Source organism: Rhinoderma darwinii, chromosome 4 (genome assembly GCF_050947455.1).
Source record: "Rhinoderma darwinii isolate aRhiDar2 chromosome 4, aRhiDar2.hap1, whole genome shotgun sequence".
Classification (NCBI taxonomy): domain Eukaryota; kingdom Metazoa; phylum Chordata; class Amphibia; order Anura; family Rhinodermatidae; genus Rhinoderma; species Rhinoderma darwinii.
In genome coordinates, this window is record NC_134690.1 from 298,816,843 (window position 1) to 298,831,454 (window position 14,612).

Sequence of the window (14,612 nt, forward strand, 5' to 3'; positions counted from 1 at the left end):
CGGAAGCCCCATAGACTTCTATGGGCCTGCCGTGCCATAATTACGGCCTGAAATAGGACATGTTCTATATTTTTCAACGGCCCGGGCACCTTCCCGTACGCAAACGGGAAGGTACCCGTGGCCAATAGAAGTCTATGGGCCCGTAATTACGTTTCTACCTTTACTCCTCACATTCAATCATTTACACGCTCCTGACATTTTCACCTCAAAAACATCTCCAGACTCCGCCCTTGTCTTACTGAGGAAACCACCAAAACTCTCATTGTTGCTCTAATTCACTCTCGTCTTGACTACTGTAACTCATTATTAGTCGGTCTTCCCCTCACTAAACTCTCCCCTCTCCAATCTATCCTCAATGCGGCAGCCAGGCTCATCTTTCTGACCAGCCGCTACATCATCCCCTTCAGAATTAAATTCAAACTTATTACTCTCTCCCACAAAGCTCTCCACAGTGCTGCACCTCCTTACATCTCCTCCCTCATCTGTCTACCAGCCTACTCGCGCTCTACGTTCTGCCAATGACCTTAGATTAAAATCCTCCATAATCCGAACCTCCCACTCCTGTCTCCAAGATTTTTCTCGTGCTGTACCAGTCCTCTGGAATGCACTACCACAGACACAGATGAGATTAATTCCCAATATCCAGTTTTAAACCTGCCCTGAAAACACATATTACTCCTTTCCTTGGCCCCATTAGTCATCAGAATAAGATTCCCTCACACTCTTTGCACCCTAATGCACTTCATGTCCATCATACACGGATACTGGCTGGTGACTGGCTCATGCATTTTCACTCCGACTGACTGTCTTTAACAGCCGTTTGTCAACGCAGTTAAAAAAAAAAAAAAAAAAAAGGATGGATGGATTTAATTTGTCATGGTTTTTTTTCGTCCCAACCCCCTGAACACACCACAGTGCCCATGTAGATAGTGCCACAATGTCTCTCTAGATAATGCTCACATAGGGCCAGTGCCCACATAGTACCATAGTGCCCACTGTAGATAGTGCCAGTGCCCACTGTAGATAGTGCCACAGTGAAGTACCACAGTGCCCACAAACACAGTGCCAGAGTCACATAGTGCCACAGTTCCCCCTGTAGATGGCGCCAGTGTCCCCTGCGGAAAGCGCCGCTCTCATCCAAGTCGACGACAGCGCCGCTCCCATCCATGTAGACGACAGCACCGCTCCCATCCATGTAGAGGACAACGCCGCTCCCATCCATTTAGAGGACAGCGCCGCTCCCATCCATGTAGAGGACAGCGCCGCTCCCATCCATGTAGAGGACAGCGCCGCTCCCATCCATGTAGACGACAGCGCCGCTCCCATCCATGTAGACGACAGCGCCGCTCCCATCCATGTAGACGACAGCGCCGCTCCCATCCATGTAGACGACAGCGCCGCTCCCATCCATGTAGAGGACAGCGCCGCTCCCATCCATGTAGACGACAGCGCCGCTCCCATCCATGTAGACGACAGCGCCGCTCCCATCCATGTAGACGTCAGCGCCGCTCCCATCCATGTAGACGTCAGCGCCGCTCCCATCCATGCATATATACATATATATATATATACATACATATATATATATATATACATATATATATATATCTCTACACATACAGTGCCCCAAGGGAGCGCACCATCTACCTTCCACTTATTTACAAGGAAAAGACTGGGCCCCCCTCCCCTGGGTGCCAAACACTGCCTGGCCTTGTAGATAGTTAGATAGTGCCCCTCTGTAAATAGTGCCATACAGCACCCCTCCTTTAGACAGTGCTATACAACCCCCCTGTAGACCGTGCTATACAACCCCCCTGTAGAGAGTGCTATACAGCCCCCTCTGTAGATTGTGATATACTTTCAAGTATCCCAAAGAGGGACAATCGATGCGGGGCGCAGGTAAAATTATTATTTTTTTAAGCCACGCCTCTAAACCTACCCAATCCCCGCTCATACACACCCTGTTCAGCCCTCACAGTATAATGCCACCATAGCTGCCACCATACAGTAAAATACCCCAAAATGTATAATGCCCACACAGATGCCCCATACAGTATAGTGCCCACACAGATGCCCCATACAGTATAATGCCCACACAGATGCCCCCATGCAATCGCGCTGTTGCTGGCCATTTAACTCCTCAAATACTGCGGTCAATCGCAACCGCAGCATCTGAGGCATTATAGAGAGGGGCGGCCCCCTCCGACATTTTATTGGCACCCCAATACCTACGTGAGGTGCCGATCGTTGTCATGGCAACCCAGGGGCCCCCAGGACTGCCTTCGCTCTGCCTCTGTTAAAGGGTATGTGTCGCTAGAAATTATTAAACATTTAGTATTTAAGTGATTACACATTGTTTTAATTCTTTTAATTTTTTTCACAAGTCAGGAAATATTATAAATTAGATTCTAATTCATAACATTTCCATGTGCTGGCCACTAGAGGGAGAAGTTCCCAAAATTGCAGCATGGTCAATGTGGTAAAGCAACCTCATTGCTTTATGCTGCAAATTTGGGGTAGACACACTCTCTCTAGTGTCCTCACACAATCCCCCCTCCCTTATTCTGGCTAGTGCCAGGAGAAGGAGGGGTTTGAATCTTCAAACCTCCTACACTGTGTGCCTCCATTTTCTGAGCGACTGCACAGTGTAGGAGGATTAGATACAATGATCAGAAACCAGTATAACATGAACATACACGAGCATAATACACACATCACATACACGAACATAAATTACCTGCTCCTGTCGCTGCTGCCACCTCCGCTCCTATTTCTTGCGCCTTCGCTTCCTTGAACATATGGCCGGAAGCCGCGGCCGGAAGTCGTCATCTTACTGTCCGGCAGCGGCTTCCGGTCCACATGAAAATGGCGCCAGATTTTGCTCTGCAAACGAGCTTCGTTTTGGTCTGTGTGGGAGCGGCGCATGCGCCGTTCCCACACAGACGGCGTACGCTCGCAGAGAATGGAACGGCTCCCGTTCGCATTCTCTATGGAGTTGTATGTGCCGTATTCCATCTCTGTATGTGTCGTTAATCGACACATACAGAGATGGAAAAGAAAATGGCAGCCCCTATAGAGAAGTAAAAATAAGAACAAATTAAAAAGTAGAACAAGAGAATATAAATTTATGTTACTATCATATTAAAAGCAATATGATAAAAAATAAATACATTTCATGACACCTTCCCTTTAAGCCGTGGCAGAAGCTGGTAAAAATGACTATACATTGCAATACATTAGTATTGCAGTGTATTGTACCAGCGATCACTGGTTCAAGTCTCCTAGGGAGACTAATAGATTGTGTAAAAAAAAAAAAAATTCTAGTAGTGAAACCCCCTTTTTCCATTCTTCCTCTGAAGTAATGTAAAAAGTAAACAAAATTGGTAACACTGCATCTGTAAAAGTCTGAACTAGTATAATACAGGATTATTTAATGCGCACGGTGAACGCCGTAAAAAGAAAGCAATATAAAACCACCAGAATCTCAGTTTTTTGGTCAACTTAGCGGTGAAGAAAAAAAAGTAATAAAAAGTAATCAGAAAGTCGTATGTACTAAGAAAAATCACAAAAAATAAGCCCTCACACCGCTCAATCGACAAAAAAATCAAAAAGTTATGGCTTTCAGAACATGGAAAAAAAACATTTTTTTCTAGCAAATAGTTTTTTCTTTGCAAGGGTATGTTCACACACTTAACAAAAAATGGCTGTAAATACGGAAATGTTTTCAAGCGAAAACAGCTCCCGATTTTCAGCCGTTTTTTAATTAAACTAGCTTTTTTTACGGCCGTTTTTGGAGCTGTTTTTTCTATTGAGTCAATGAAAAGCGGCTCCAAAAACGGCTGAAGAAGTGACATGCACTTCTTTTTACGCAGCCACTATTAAAAATGGGCGCATAAAAAAACCGCCCCATCGGAACAGAACGCCGTATTCCCCATTGAAATCAATGGGCATATGTTTGGAGGCGTTCTGCTTCCGATTTTTCAGCCGTTTTTCGGGCCATTTACGACTTGAAAAACGTCCAAAAATATGCCGTGAGAACATACCCAAAAAGGAGTAAATCATTAAAAAACCTATATAAATCTGGTATCGCCATAAACGTAAGTACCAGCAGAATAAATTAAATCTGTCGTTTTTAACCGCATGGTGAAAGGCGTAACGAAACCCAAAAGAAAATGGAGGCATCACAGATTTTTTCCAATTCCCCCCATACAGAATTTTCAGTTTCCCAGTACATGGTACTTTAAATGGTGCCAATAGAAACTACAACTCCTCCCGCAAAAAACAAGCCTACACACAACTCTATTGACAGAAAAATAAAACAGTTATGGCTCATAGAAGACGGGGAGTGTAAAACAAAACTGTAAAAAAACCAAATGGCTTGGACTGTAAGGAGTTAAGGTTTCAAAGAGCCATGGGGCGAAAGTAATTGTCTGCTTAATTATTTTGAAGTACAATAAATTTATTTGACATGGTAAGAAAAACTGGCTCCAGACTAGGTCATGCTGACAGGCTACGGAGTGGCTACTAGATTTGTATCTCCACTATGTCAAATTATTGAATGACCTCAGACATCCTATCCGGTCTCTGTCTTCCAGGAAAGTAACATTGAAAATTACAACTGTTGAAGATATCTAAACAAAATGTCATAAAACTTAGCAACCTGTTTAACTCTCTCCTCACATTTCTTTCCCTTCTTCCAACAAATATTTGGCATTCAATAAGACCACTTACATTTATTATCCTGCATAACAATAAGATGCAAACATAACTGATGCTATATTACTTTGACCCCTTCAGGACGCAGCCTGTTTTGACCTTTTGGAACAGCCGATTTTTTCATATCTGACATGTGTCACTTTATGTGGTAATAACTTCGGAATGGTTTTATCTATCCAAGCGATTCTGAGACTGTTTTTTCGTGACATATTGTACTTTGTTAGTGTAAAAATTTGCTTGATGAATTCAATATTTATTTGTGAAAAACACCAAAATTTTTAGAACATTTGCAAAAAAATTTATTTTTCTAAATTTAAATGGATCTGCTTGTAAAACAGATAGTAATACCACACAAAATAGTTAACATTTCCCAAATGTCTACTTTGTTTGCATAATTTTTTGAACACCCTTTATTTTTCTAGGACGTTACAAGGTTTAGAACTTTAGCAACAATTTCTCACATTTTCAAGAAAATTTCAAAAGGTTTTTACAGGTACCAGTTTAGTTCTGAAGTGGTTTTGAGGGCCTTATATATTCGAAACCCCCAATAAATCACCCCATTTTAAAAACTGCACCCTCAAAGTATTCAAAACAGCATTCAGTAAGTTTCTTAACCCTTTAGGCGTTTCACAAGAAATAAAGCAAAGTTGTTTTTTTTGGCCGAAATTAATTTCTAATAACACAGAAGGTTTTTTTTTTTATCAGAGAAACGCAACTCAATATTTATTGCCCAGATTCTGCAGTTTTTAGAAATATCCCACATGTGGCCTCAATGGACTGAAACGCAGGCCTCAGAATCAAAGGAGCACCTAGAGGATTTTGGGGTCTACTTTTTTTTAGATTATAATTAAGGCACCATGTCAGGTTTGAAGAGGTCTTGTGGTGCCAAAATAGTGGAAACCCCACAAAAGTGACCCCATTTTGAATTTATCCAATTTTGACCACACAGGTATTTTGCTATATTTATTGGAGTTATTCTGTGAAAATGAAAATATACTTTTTTTCAGAAAAAACATAGACATTTTTAATATTTACAAGGAATAAAGAAGAGAATGCACCCCAACATTTGTAAAGCATCTTCTCCCGATTACGGAAATACCTCATATGTGGTAATAAACTGCTGTTTGTACCCACAGCAGGGATCAGAAGGGAAGAAGTGCCATTTGGATTTTGGAGCGCAGATTGTGCTGGATGGTTATTAGTGCCATGTCTTGTTTGCAATGTACTGGAGGGACCAAAACAGTGGAAACACATCAAAAGTGACCCCATTTGGAAAACTACACCCCTCAAGGAATTTTTCTAGAGGTATAGTGAGCATTTTGACCCCACAGGTTTTGTGCAGAATTTAGTGGAATTAGTATATGAAAATGAATATAAACATTTTTGTCCACTAAAAAGCACCCCAACATTTGTAAAGCAATCTCTCCCGAGTACAACAATACCCCATATGTGGTCATAAATGGTTTTTTTTTATTAGAAATTAATTAACTTTTTCAGGACTGATCCTTTTTTGCTTTTCCATTTTAGATTTTCACTCCCCACCTTCCAAACGCTTTAACTTTTTTATTTTTCAATCAACAGAGTGGTGTGAGGGCTTATTTTTTGCGGGAAGAGTTGTAGTTTCTATTGACACCATTTAAAGTACCATATAATGTACTAGGAAAGCGAAAATAAAATTCTTTGTGGGGTGAAATTGTAAAAAACTTTTCTCCATTTCTCCATTGTTTTTTGGGTTTTGTTTTTACCGCTTTCATCGTGCGGTAAAAAAGACAACTTAACTTTATTTTGCGTCTCAATACGATTATGGTGATACCAAATGTATATAGTTGTTTTTATATTTTAATACTTTTACAAAGAAAAAACTATTTGTTAAAAAACAAAACATTTTGTTGTAAAACATTGTTATGACCTTTTTTTTTTTTTTTACTTTTCACACTTATTTTTTTACTTGCAGCACTGATCGCTGCTAGAATACATTACACTACCTAGGTAGTGTAATGTATTCCAACTGTCAGTGGGATGTAAGTGCCACTCTCACAGTAAGCCTATGAGGACCAACCTGAGACTGGTACTCATAGGCTATCATACATGGCAGACTCAGAGGTATGGGGGCTGCCGATGTGCTACAAACCCCCTAAATGCGGTGATCGCAATCGATCGGGTTAATTGCCTAAATCAGCGGTGCACCGGGAACCGTGCAGTAGCTGTACGTCCTGATGCGACACTAGCCACCAGGACGTACAGTTGCGTCGCGGTGTGCCTAGAGGTTAAAATGATGCCACATTAAATTAGATGTTCAGTCTTGTGTGCTAGCGATCTTCTAACAATTAAAAAGAAAAAAAAATAACATACAGAAAGAAAGCACTGGGTCTGGTATCTGGTGCCTGTCTTTCTCTTACTTGTTGAAGGACTATGAAGAGGGTAGGTAAACTCATAAACTGCTCCATTCGGACTACTCAAGAGTCTGCCTACCTGCTCAATTCACTTATTAATATTGGGCTTCGGCAAAGTCTAGAAAGGCTTCAGACTACCATTCCTCCCTGTTTGCATGTTAACAGATGCAATTACTCGAGTAGACATTAGCTGTTACTGCGCAAATAAAATTTCAGGGCTGAATATCCATCAGGACTACCATCTTTGATACATTCAAGAGATCCCATAGCATTGAGCGGATTGCCACAGCTCGGCTGCAACCACGAGAAGCTGCTGCATCTACACTTTCCCTATAAAATGAATCTTCTTCATTTGTTTAAATAGTCAGCAGAAAAGTTGAACAGCTTGAAGTGGACAAATTACATAAAGTGTCTGTCCCCTCTGACACGTTTCTAGCTCGCAAGATCCATTACTCATAGATAGGATATATATGTATATCTCTGCTTGAAGGCATTCTATATGAGTCTTTATTGTTTACTTCCAGTGGATAAACATATGTCCTGGTCATGTGATAATCATATAGTTGCACGGCTTATTACAAAGGTGAGCTCTAATAACTGTACTGTAAAAACAAATGGACCTGTATGATCACCACATGACAAGGACAGATTTTTATCCACTACACAATGTTGGATGACTCCAGGCAGATATCCTAAAAAAACAAGAGGAATTAGTGCAGCAAGTAAATTGAAAAATTGTATAACCTTTAATTACACTATGAATAATCTTTACTTGCTGAAACCATAATACCCCTATAAAGATTTTTACTTCAAGTCTGCAGTTCCACTCAATTGTCCCAAAATCTTAAAATGTACATGAATCTTTCGAACAGCACTACAAATGTTTTACTATTTTGCATATTAGAATTATTTTCAAAACACCCCCTTACAATTATACATACTGCCTACGATTATAGACTGAAAAAATTGTATTGTCAACATTACATATACATTTTTCATGAACCTTTATGAGTGTGGTCATACCTATGTCTAATAAGTTAATAACCATGTATAAAACACTATTGCAGCTTAACCAACCATAAGTACCAATTGTTGTGCTAGGACATGAGCTTAGTGACAAAGCAAATAAAGACTATGTAAATACCTGAGAAGTCAGTGGGTTCTCTTCATCTGGCATCATGAATCGACATAGCAGTGACTTGTTCGATGACCCCTCCAGATCTGACGTCTTGCTACAATCTTCCACCAGTCTTCGGATTTCTTTAATATGTTGCTCCAATTCAATAAGTGAAAGAGACTGCTTTAGAGATAAGCTGGTAAGAGAAGATACGCAAAATTACAAACCTCAATCTGTTTTGGAGAGTACGTAAGTTCCATATTATGTAAGTTTTAAAAGTGAATCAAGAACCTGTTTGAATCTCTTAAAAAAAGAGCTCCTTAAAGGGATAAATTTTAATTTTTTTATTTTCATAATTCGATTTCATTATGTTTTACAGTAAGACATTTCAAAAGTACAAAGATGACTAGAAATGGTCCAATGGAAGAACATTTCACCAACTTATTTTGAAATACAAAAAAAGTGACAGGAAAGCACAGATAAATAATGTGGCTTCAATATGGTGATCTCTTTGAGCTCAATATACTGTATATGGACCATTGGGACAAGAGCAGAGGAAATTGGACAAAGAGAAAAAAGATGGGAAAAAAAGGAGGGTGGAGAATAAGGAAGTCAGGGGGGGGGGGGAGATTTCACCTGGGATCTCTCTTAATGTCAACCCAGCATGGTCAGATGGACAAAAGCTGGTAAAGCCGATGGGGAGCCTCAGCCATGAGTGATTACATTCTCATCAAATGGTCCAGTTCCGTGACCTTTTCCAGGATTGTAGGCCCTTGTATTGATTTTAAGTGACGGTGGATGACTGTTCGAGCTGCTGTTAATATGTGTCTAAAAATAGCAGGCCTTCAGGAAAGTGCAAATGCAGCCCAAAAGAGGACATGGAGGTAATGTGATGACCAAAAATAAATGCAGTAAAGTGCTATATAAACACAAGTGTATATGATAATATTAGTAAGCCATGTACATCGTTAACATAGGTTTAGGCAAATATGTGGTCAATAAAGACTGAATGAAAAACAGTTGTCTGCAGAGTTTAACGCAACATATCAAACAGGATATATCATACCCATGGTAGATACGGCAGGGAAAGCAGCCAGAGTCTACCCAACGCGCGTTTCGGCGCAAATGCCATATATATATATATATATATATAAATATACACACATACATATATAAATATATACATATATACATACACACACATATATATACACTACCGTTCAAAAGTTTAGGGTCACTTAGAAATTTCCTTATTTTTGCAAGAAAAGCATAGTTTTTTTCAATGAAGATAACATTAAATTACATTAAAATACACTCTATACATTGTTAATGTGATAAATGACTATTCTAGCTGCAAACGTCTGTTTTTTAATGCAATATCTACATAGGTGTATAGAGGCCCATTTCCAGCAACCATCACTCCAGTGTTCTAATGGTACATTGTGTTTGCTAACTGTGTTAGAAGGCTAATGGATGATTAGAAAACACTTGAAAACCCTTGTGCAATTATGTTAGCACCGCTGTAAACAGTTTTGCTGTTTAGAGGAGCTATAAAACTGACCTTCCTTTGAGCTAGTTGAGAATCTGGAGCATTACATTTGTGGGTTCGATTAAACTCTCAAAATGGCTAGAAAAAGAGAGCTTTCATGTGAAACTCGACAGTCTATTCTTGTTCTTAGAAATTAAGGCTATTCCATGCGAGAAATTGCCAAGAAATTGAAGATTTCCTACAACAGTGTATACTACTCCCTTCAGAGGACAGCACAAACAGGCTCTAACCAGAGTAGAAAGAGAAGTGGGAGGCCCAGCTGCACAACTGAGCAATAAGACAAGTACATTAGAGTCTCTAGTGTGAAAAATAGACGCCTCATAGGTCCTCAACTGGCAGCTTCATTAAATAGTACCCGCAAAACGCCAGTGTCAACGTCTACAGTGAAGAGGTGACTCCGGGATGCTGGCCTTCAGGGCAGAGTGGCAAAGAAAAAGCCATATCTGAGACTGGCTAATAAAAGGAAAAGATTAACATGGGCAAAAGCACACAGACATTGGAAGATTGGAAAAAAGTGTTATGGACAGACGAATCGAAGTTTGAGGTGTTTGGATCACACAGAAGAACATTTGTGAGACGCAGAACAACCGAAAAGATGCTGGAAGAGTGCCTGATGCCATCTGTCAAGCATGGTGGAGGTAATGTGATGGTCTGGGGTTGCTTTGGTGCTGGTAAAGTGGGAGATTTGTACAAGGTAAAAGGGATTTTGCATAAGGAAGGCTATCACTCCATTTTGCAACGCCATGCCATACCCTGTGGACAGCGCTTGATTGGAGCCAATTTCATCCTACAACAGGACAATGACCCAAAGCACACCTCCAAATTATGCAAAAACTATTTAGGGAAGAAGCAGGCAGCTGGTATTCTATCTGTAATGGAGTGGCCAGCGCAGTCACCAGATCTCAACCCCATAGAGCTGTTGTGGGAGCAGCTTGACCGTATGGTACGCAAGAAGTGCCCATCAAGCCAATCCAACTTGTGGGAGGGCCTTCTGGAAGCATGGGGTGAAATTTCTCCTGCTTACCTCAGCAAATTAACAGCTAGAATGCCAAAGGTCTGCAATGCTGTAATTGCTGCAAATGGAGCATTCTTTGACGAAAGCAAAGTTTGAAGGAGAAAATTATTATTTCAAATAAAAATCATTATTTCTAACCTTGTCAATGTCTTGACTATATTTTCTAGTCATTTTGCAACTCATTTGGCGACCCCAAACTTTTAAACGGTAGTGTATATACATATATATCTATCTATCTCTATATATATATATATATATATATATATATATATACACATACACACATACTGTAATGTCAGGATAGGGAGACAGACAGGTGAGCCCTAATCTATCCGCCACTCAGTCCCTGACTACTTGCACAGCCCGTCCTAGGCGACGGCGTACAACTGGGCGACGGTCCCTATGCTCAATATGTGCACGACAGACAAACAAGAGTAGGGAACACAAAAGCAAAGGAATGTGGGGCAGTTGCCCACGGCAACACCGTGAGCAACAGAGTAGTGGACGAGCCGAGTCAAACCAGGAGTGTACGTGGTAACAATTGCAGAGCAGGAGAATAGTCAGTCAAGACAGGGTCAATATGAAGCAGAGGTCAATAGTAACAGCAGAGCCAGGAAACTGAAGAATCACAGGCAAAGGACAAGCAGCAAATGAAGGTATAAGTGGACCAAGGGCGGGAGCTAGAACCGTCTGGCCAGGCTGCGATAGGCTCTCCCACTCCTCAGCCTACCAGCCTGAGTGGTAGCAGATCGAGTCACTCTAGAAGACCTAGGAACAGATGCAGGCTGATTAACCATGGGCGTCGACACAGAAGCTGTGTCAGGCAAATCCTTCACAGTACCCCCCCTTTTATGAGGGGCCACTGGTGCCTTCCTAGGTGGACCTGGCTTGTTGGGGTACCGAAGATGGAACTTCCTGAGTAATAACCCGGCGTGAACATCCCGGGCGGGTACCCAAGTCCTCTCCTCAGGCCCCTATCCTCTCCAATGAACCAGGTACTGGAGGGAGCCTTGGACCATCCTGCTGTCCACAATCTTGGCCACCTCGAATTTTACCCCTTCAGGGGTAAGAACAGGGACCGGAGGTTTCCTCGAGGTAGCCAAGGACGGGGAGCAGCGTTTCAGGAGGGAGGCATGGAACACGTTGTGTATTTGAAAAGACGGGGGTAACACCAGCCGGAAGGAGACAGGGTTAATGACCTCAATGACCTTGTACGGCCCTATATACCGGGGAGCACATTTTTTGGACGGAACTTTAAGGCGCAAATTTTTTTAAGACAGCCACACCCGATCCCCGACCACAAACAATGTCAGAAACAATATTGACAGGAACCCCATGGAGACGCAGGATGTGTTTGACAAACAAGGTAGCTAACGTCTTGGCATTGGGTAGTTTCTTGAGGGGCACAAAGTGGCACATCTTAATGAAGCGGTCTACTACAACCCACCGTGCCTTGGGATGGAGGCACATCGGTGATAAAATCCATGGAGATATGGGTCCAAGGTCTCTGGGGAAAGGGCAAAGAACATAGTAAGCCCGCTGGTCGGGACCTGGGAGTCTTGGACCTAGCACAAATTTCACAAGCGCCGACGTAGGCCCTAACGTCTTTAAGCAACCCAGGCCACCAATAGGTTCTAGAAATGAGGTGCTTGGTACCCAGGATGCCTGGATGGCCAGATAGTGAAGAGTCATGATTCTCCCTGAGAAACCTTATCCGGAATTGCAGGGGAACAAACAGCTTGTTCTCAGGAAGGTTCTCGGGAGCTGAACCTTGATCAGTCAGAATCAATAGAGGATATGATTATACCTGGGGGAAAAACACAAGCAGGATCCTCCTCCAGAGGAGGGCTGGCCATGGAGCTACCGACAGCTTTAATATTTTTAGACCCAGCCCTATAGGTGACCACAAAGTTGAATCCAGTAAAAAACAACGCCCATCGAGCTTGTCTCGGGTTTAACCTCTGGGCAGATTCTAGAAAAAAACAGATTCTTGTGGTCGGTAAGGACCGTTACCTGGTGCCTAGCCCCCTCCAGGAAGTGGCGCCACTCTTCAAATGCCCATTTAATGGCGAAGAGTTCGCGGTTGCCAACGTCGTAGTTACTCTCAGTGGGGGAGAACTTCCTGGAGAAGTAGGCACAGGGACGGAGATGGGTGAGAGACCTAGTACCCTGGGACAAGACAGCACCCACTCCCACCTCGGAGGCGTAAACCTCCACGATGAATGGCTTCATCTGGTTAGGCTGAATCAGCACTGGGACAGAGATAAAGCACCACTTAAGGACCTCAAAAGCCTGGACCGCCACCGGAGGCCAGTGGAGGAGATCGGCACCTTTGCGAGTAAGGTCCGTAAGAGGCTTAGCGATGACCGAGAAGTTAGCAATAAATCTCCTATAATATTTAGCAAACCCCAGGAAGCACTGTTAAGCTTTCAGGGAGGCAGGTCGGACCCATTCAGCCACAGCCTGAACCTTGGCAGGGTCCATGCGGAATTCGTTAGGAGTGAGGATTTGACCCAAAAATTGTATCTCCTGCACCCCAAACACACACTTTTCGGTTTTAGCAAAGAGTTTGTTTTCCCGAAGGGCCTGGAGCACCTTCCTGACATGCTCAATGTGGGAGGACCAGTCCTTGGAAAACACAAGTATGTCATCAAGGTACACTACAAGAAATACCCCCAGGTAGTTTCTTAAAATCTCATTTATGAAATTCTGGAAGACCGCGGGAGTATTACACAACCCAAAGGGCATGACGAGGTATTCGAAATGACCTTCGGGCGTGTTAAACGCAGTCTTCCACTCATCCCCTTCTCTGATTCGGATAAGGTTGTAAGCCCCCCGAAGATCAAACTTAGAGAACCACTGGGCCCCTGAACCTGATTGAAGAGATCAGGAATAAGAGGAAGGGGATATTGGTTCCTTACAGTGACCTTATTCAAGTTTCGGTAATCGATGCACGGCCTAAGACCACCACCCTTCTTCCCTACGAAGAAGCCAGAACCTACCGGAGAAGTAGAGGGACAAATGTAACCATTGGCCAGGCATTCCTGGATATATTCTCTCATGGCTTCATGTTCGGGACAAGAGAGATTAAATATCCTACCTTTAGGGAGCTTAGCTCCTGGTACCAAATCAATAGCACAATCGTACTCTCTATGAGGAGGTAACTCTTCGGAAGCTTTTTTAGAAAAAACATCAGCGAATTCCTGAATAAACTCAGGTAGAGTGTTCATCTCCTCAGCGAGAGAAACCAAATTAATAGAAAAACAGGATGTCTTGCATTCATTACCCCATTTAGTAAGATCCCCGGTATTCCAGTTAAATGAATGGAGTCCACAATGAGTTCAAAAACAGGGGTATGCTGCGTAAAATAACCATATCTAAAGAATAAATCCTGCAGCACTCCAGTAGTCAAGATAAGAAAAAAACTGTGATTTATGTATGCCAACATGGCAAGTGCAACGTTTCTGTCGAACATTAGAACACACAAAAAGACGCAATTGGCTGGTCTGAATTGACCGACCAGTCACAGCGATGCCCGATGCTGGGTGGGAGGGTGCCACCCCCGGGCCACGAGCAAAAATGGCCTGCTGTCAGGTACAGCAGCAATCTTTAGTCGGTCTCCGTGTCTTTAGACACGGTGACCACTTAATGCTCGAACGTACCTATACGTTAGATTGCGTTAAGTACTTAACGACAACTGGATTTAAATTCCAGGAGCATGGACAGCAGCCACTTTTACTTTAAAAGCTTTCCATGACATATACTTATGACAAATGTCAGGAAGGGGTTGACAATTAAGAGTTTCAAAATTTGCTATATTTC

At 42.3% G+C, this 14,612-nt stretch overlaps 1 protein-coding gene across 11 annotated transcripts in view; it reads right to left on the minus strand.

Moving 5' to 3' along the window:
- The window catches only part of PEX3 (peroxisomal biogenesis factor 3), a 219,380-nt gene that overhangs the window by 37,712 nt on the left and 167,056 nt on the right, over nt 1-14,612 (minus strand). For all 11 annotated transcript variants that reach the window (XM_075862647.1, XM_075862645.1, XM_075862648.1 and 8 more), the window contains one exon: nt 8,254-8,422. In XM_075862647.1, coding sequence (XP_075718762.1) covers nt 8,254-8,422 — 169 coding nt within the window. The remainder of the gene's footprint in view (nt 1-8,253; nt 8,423-14,612) is intronic.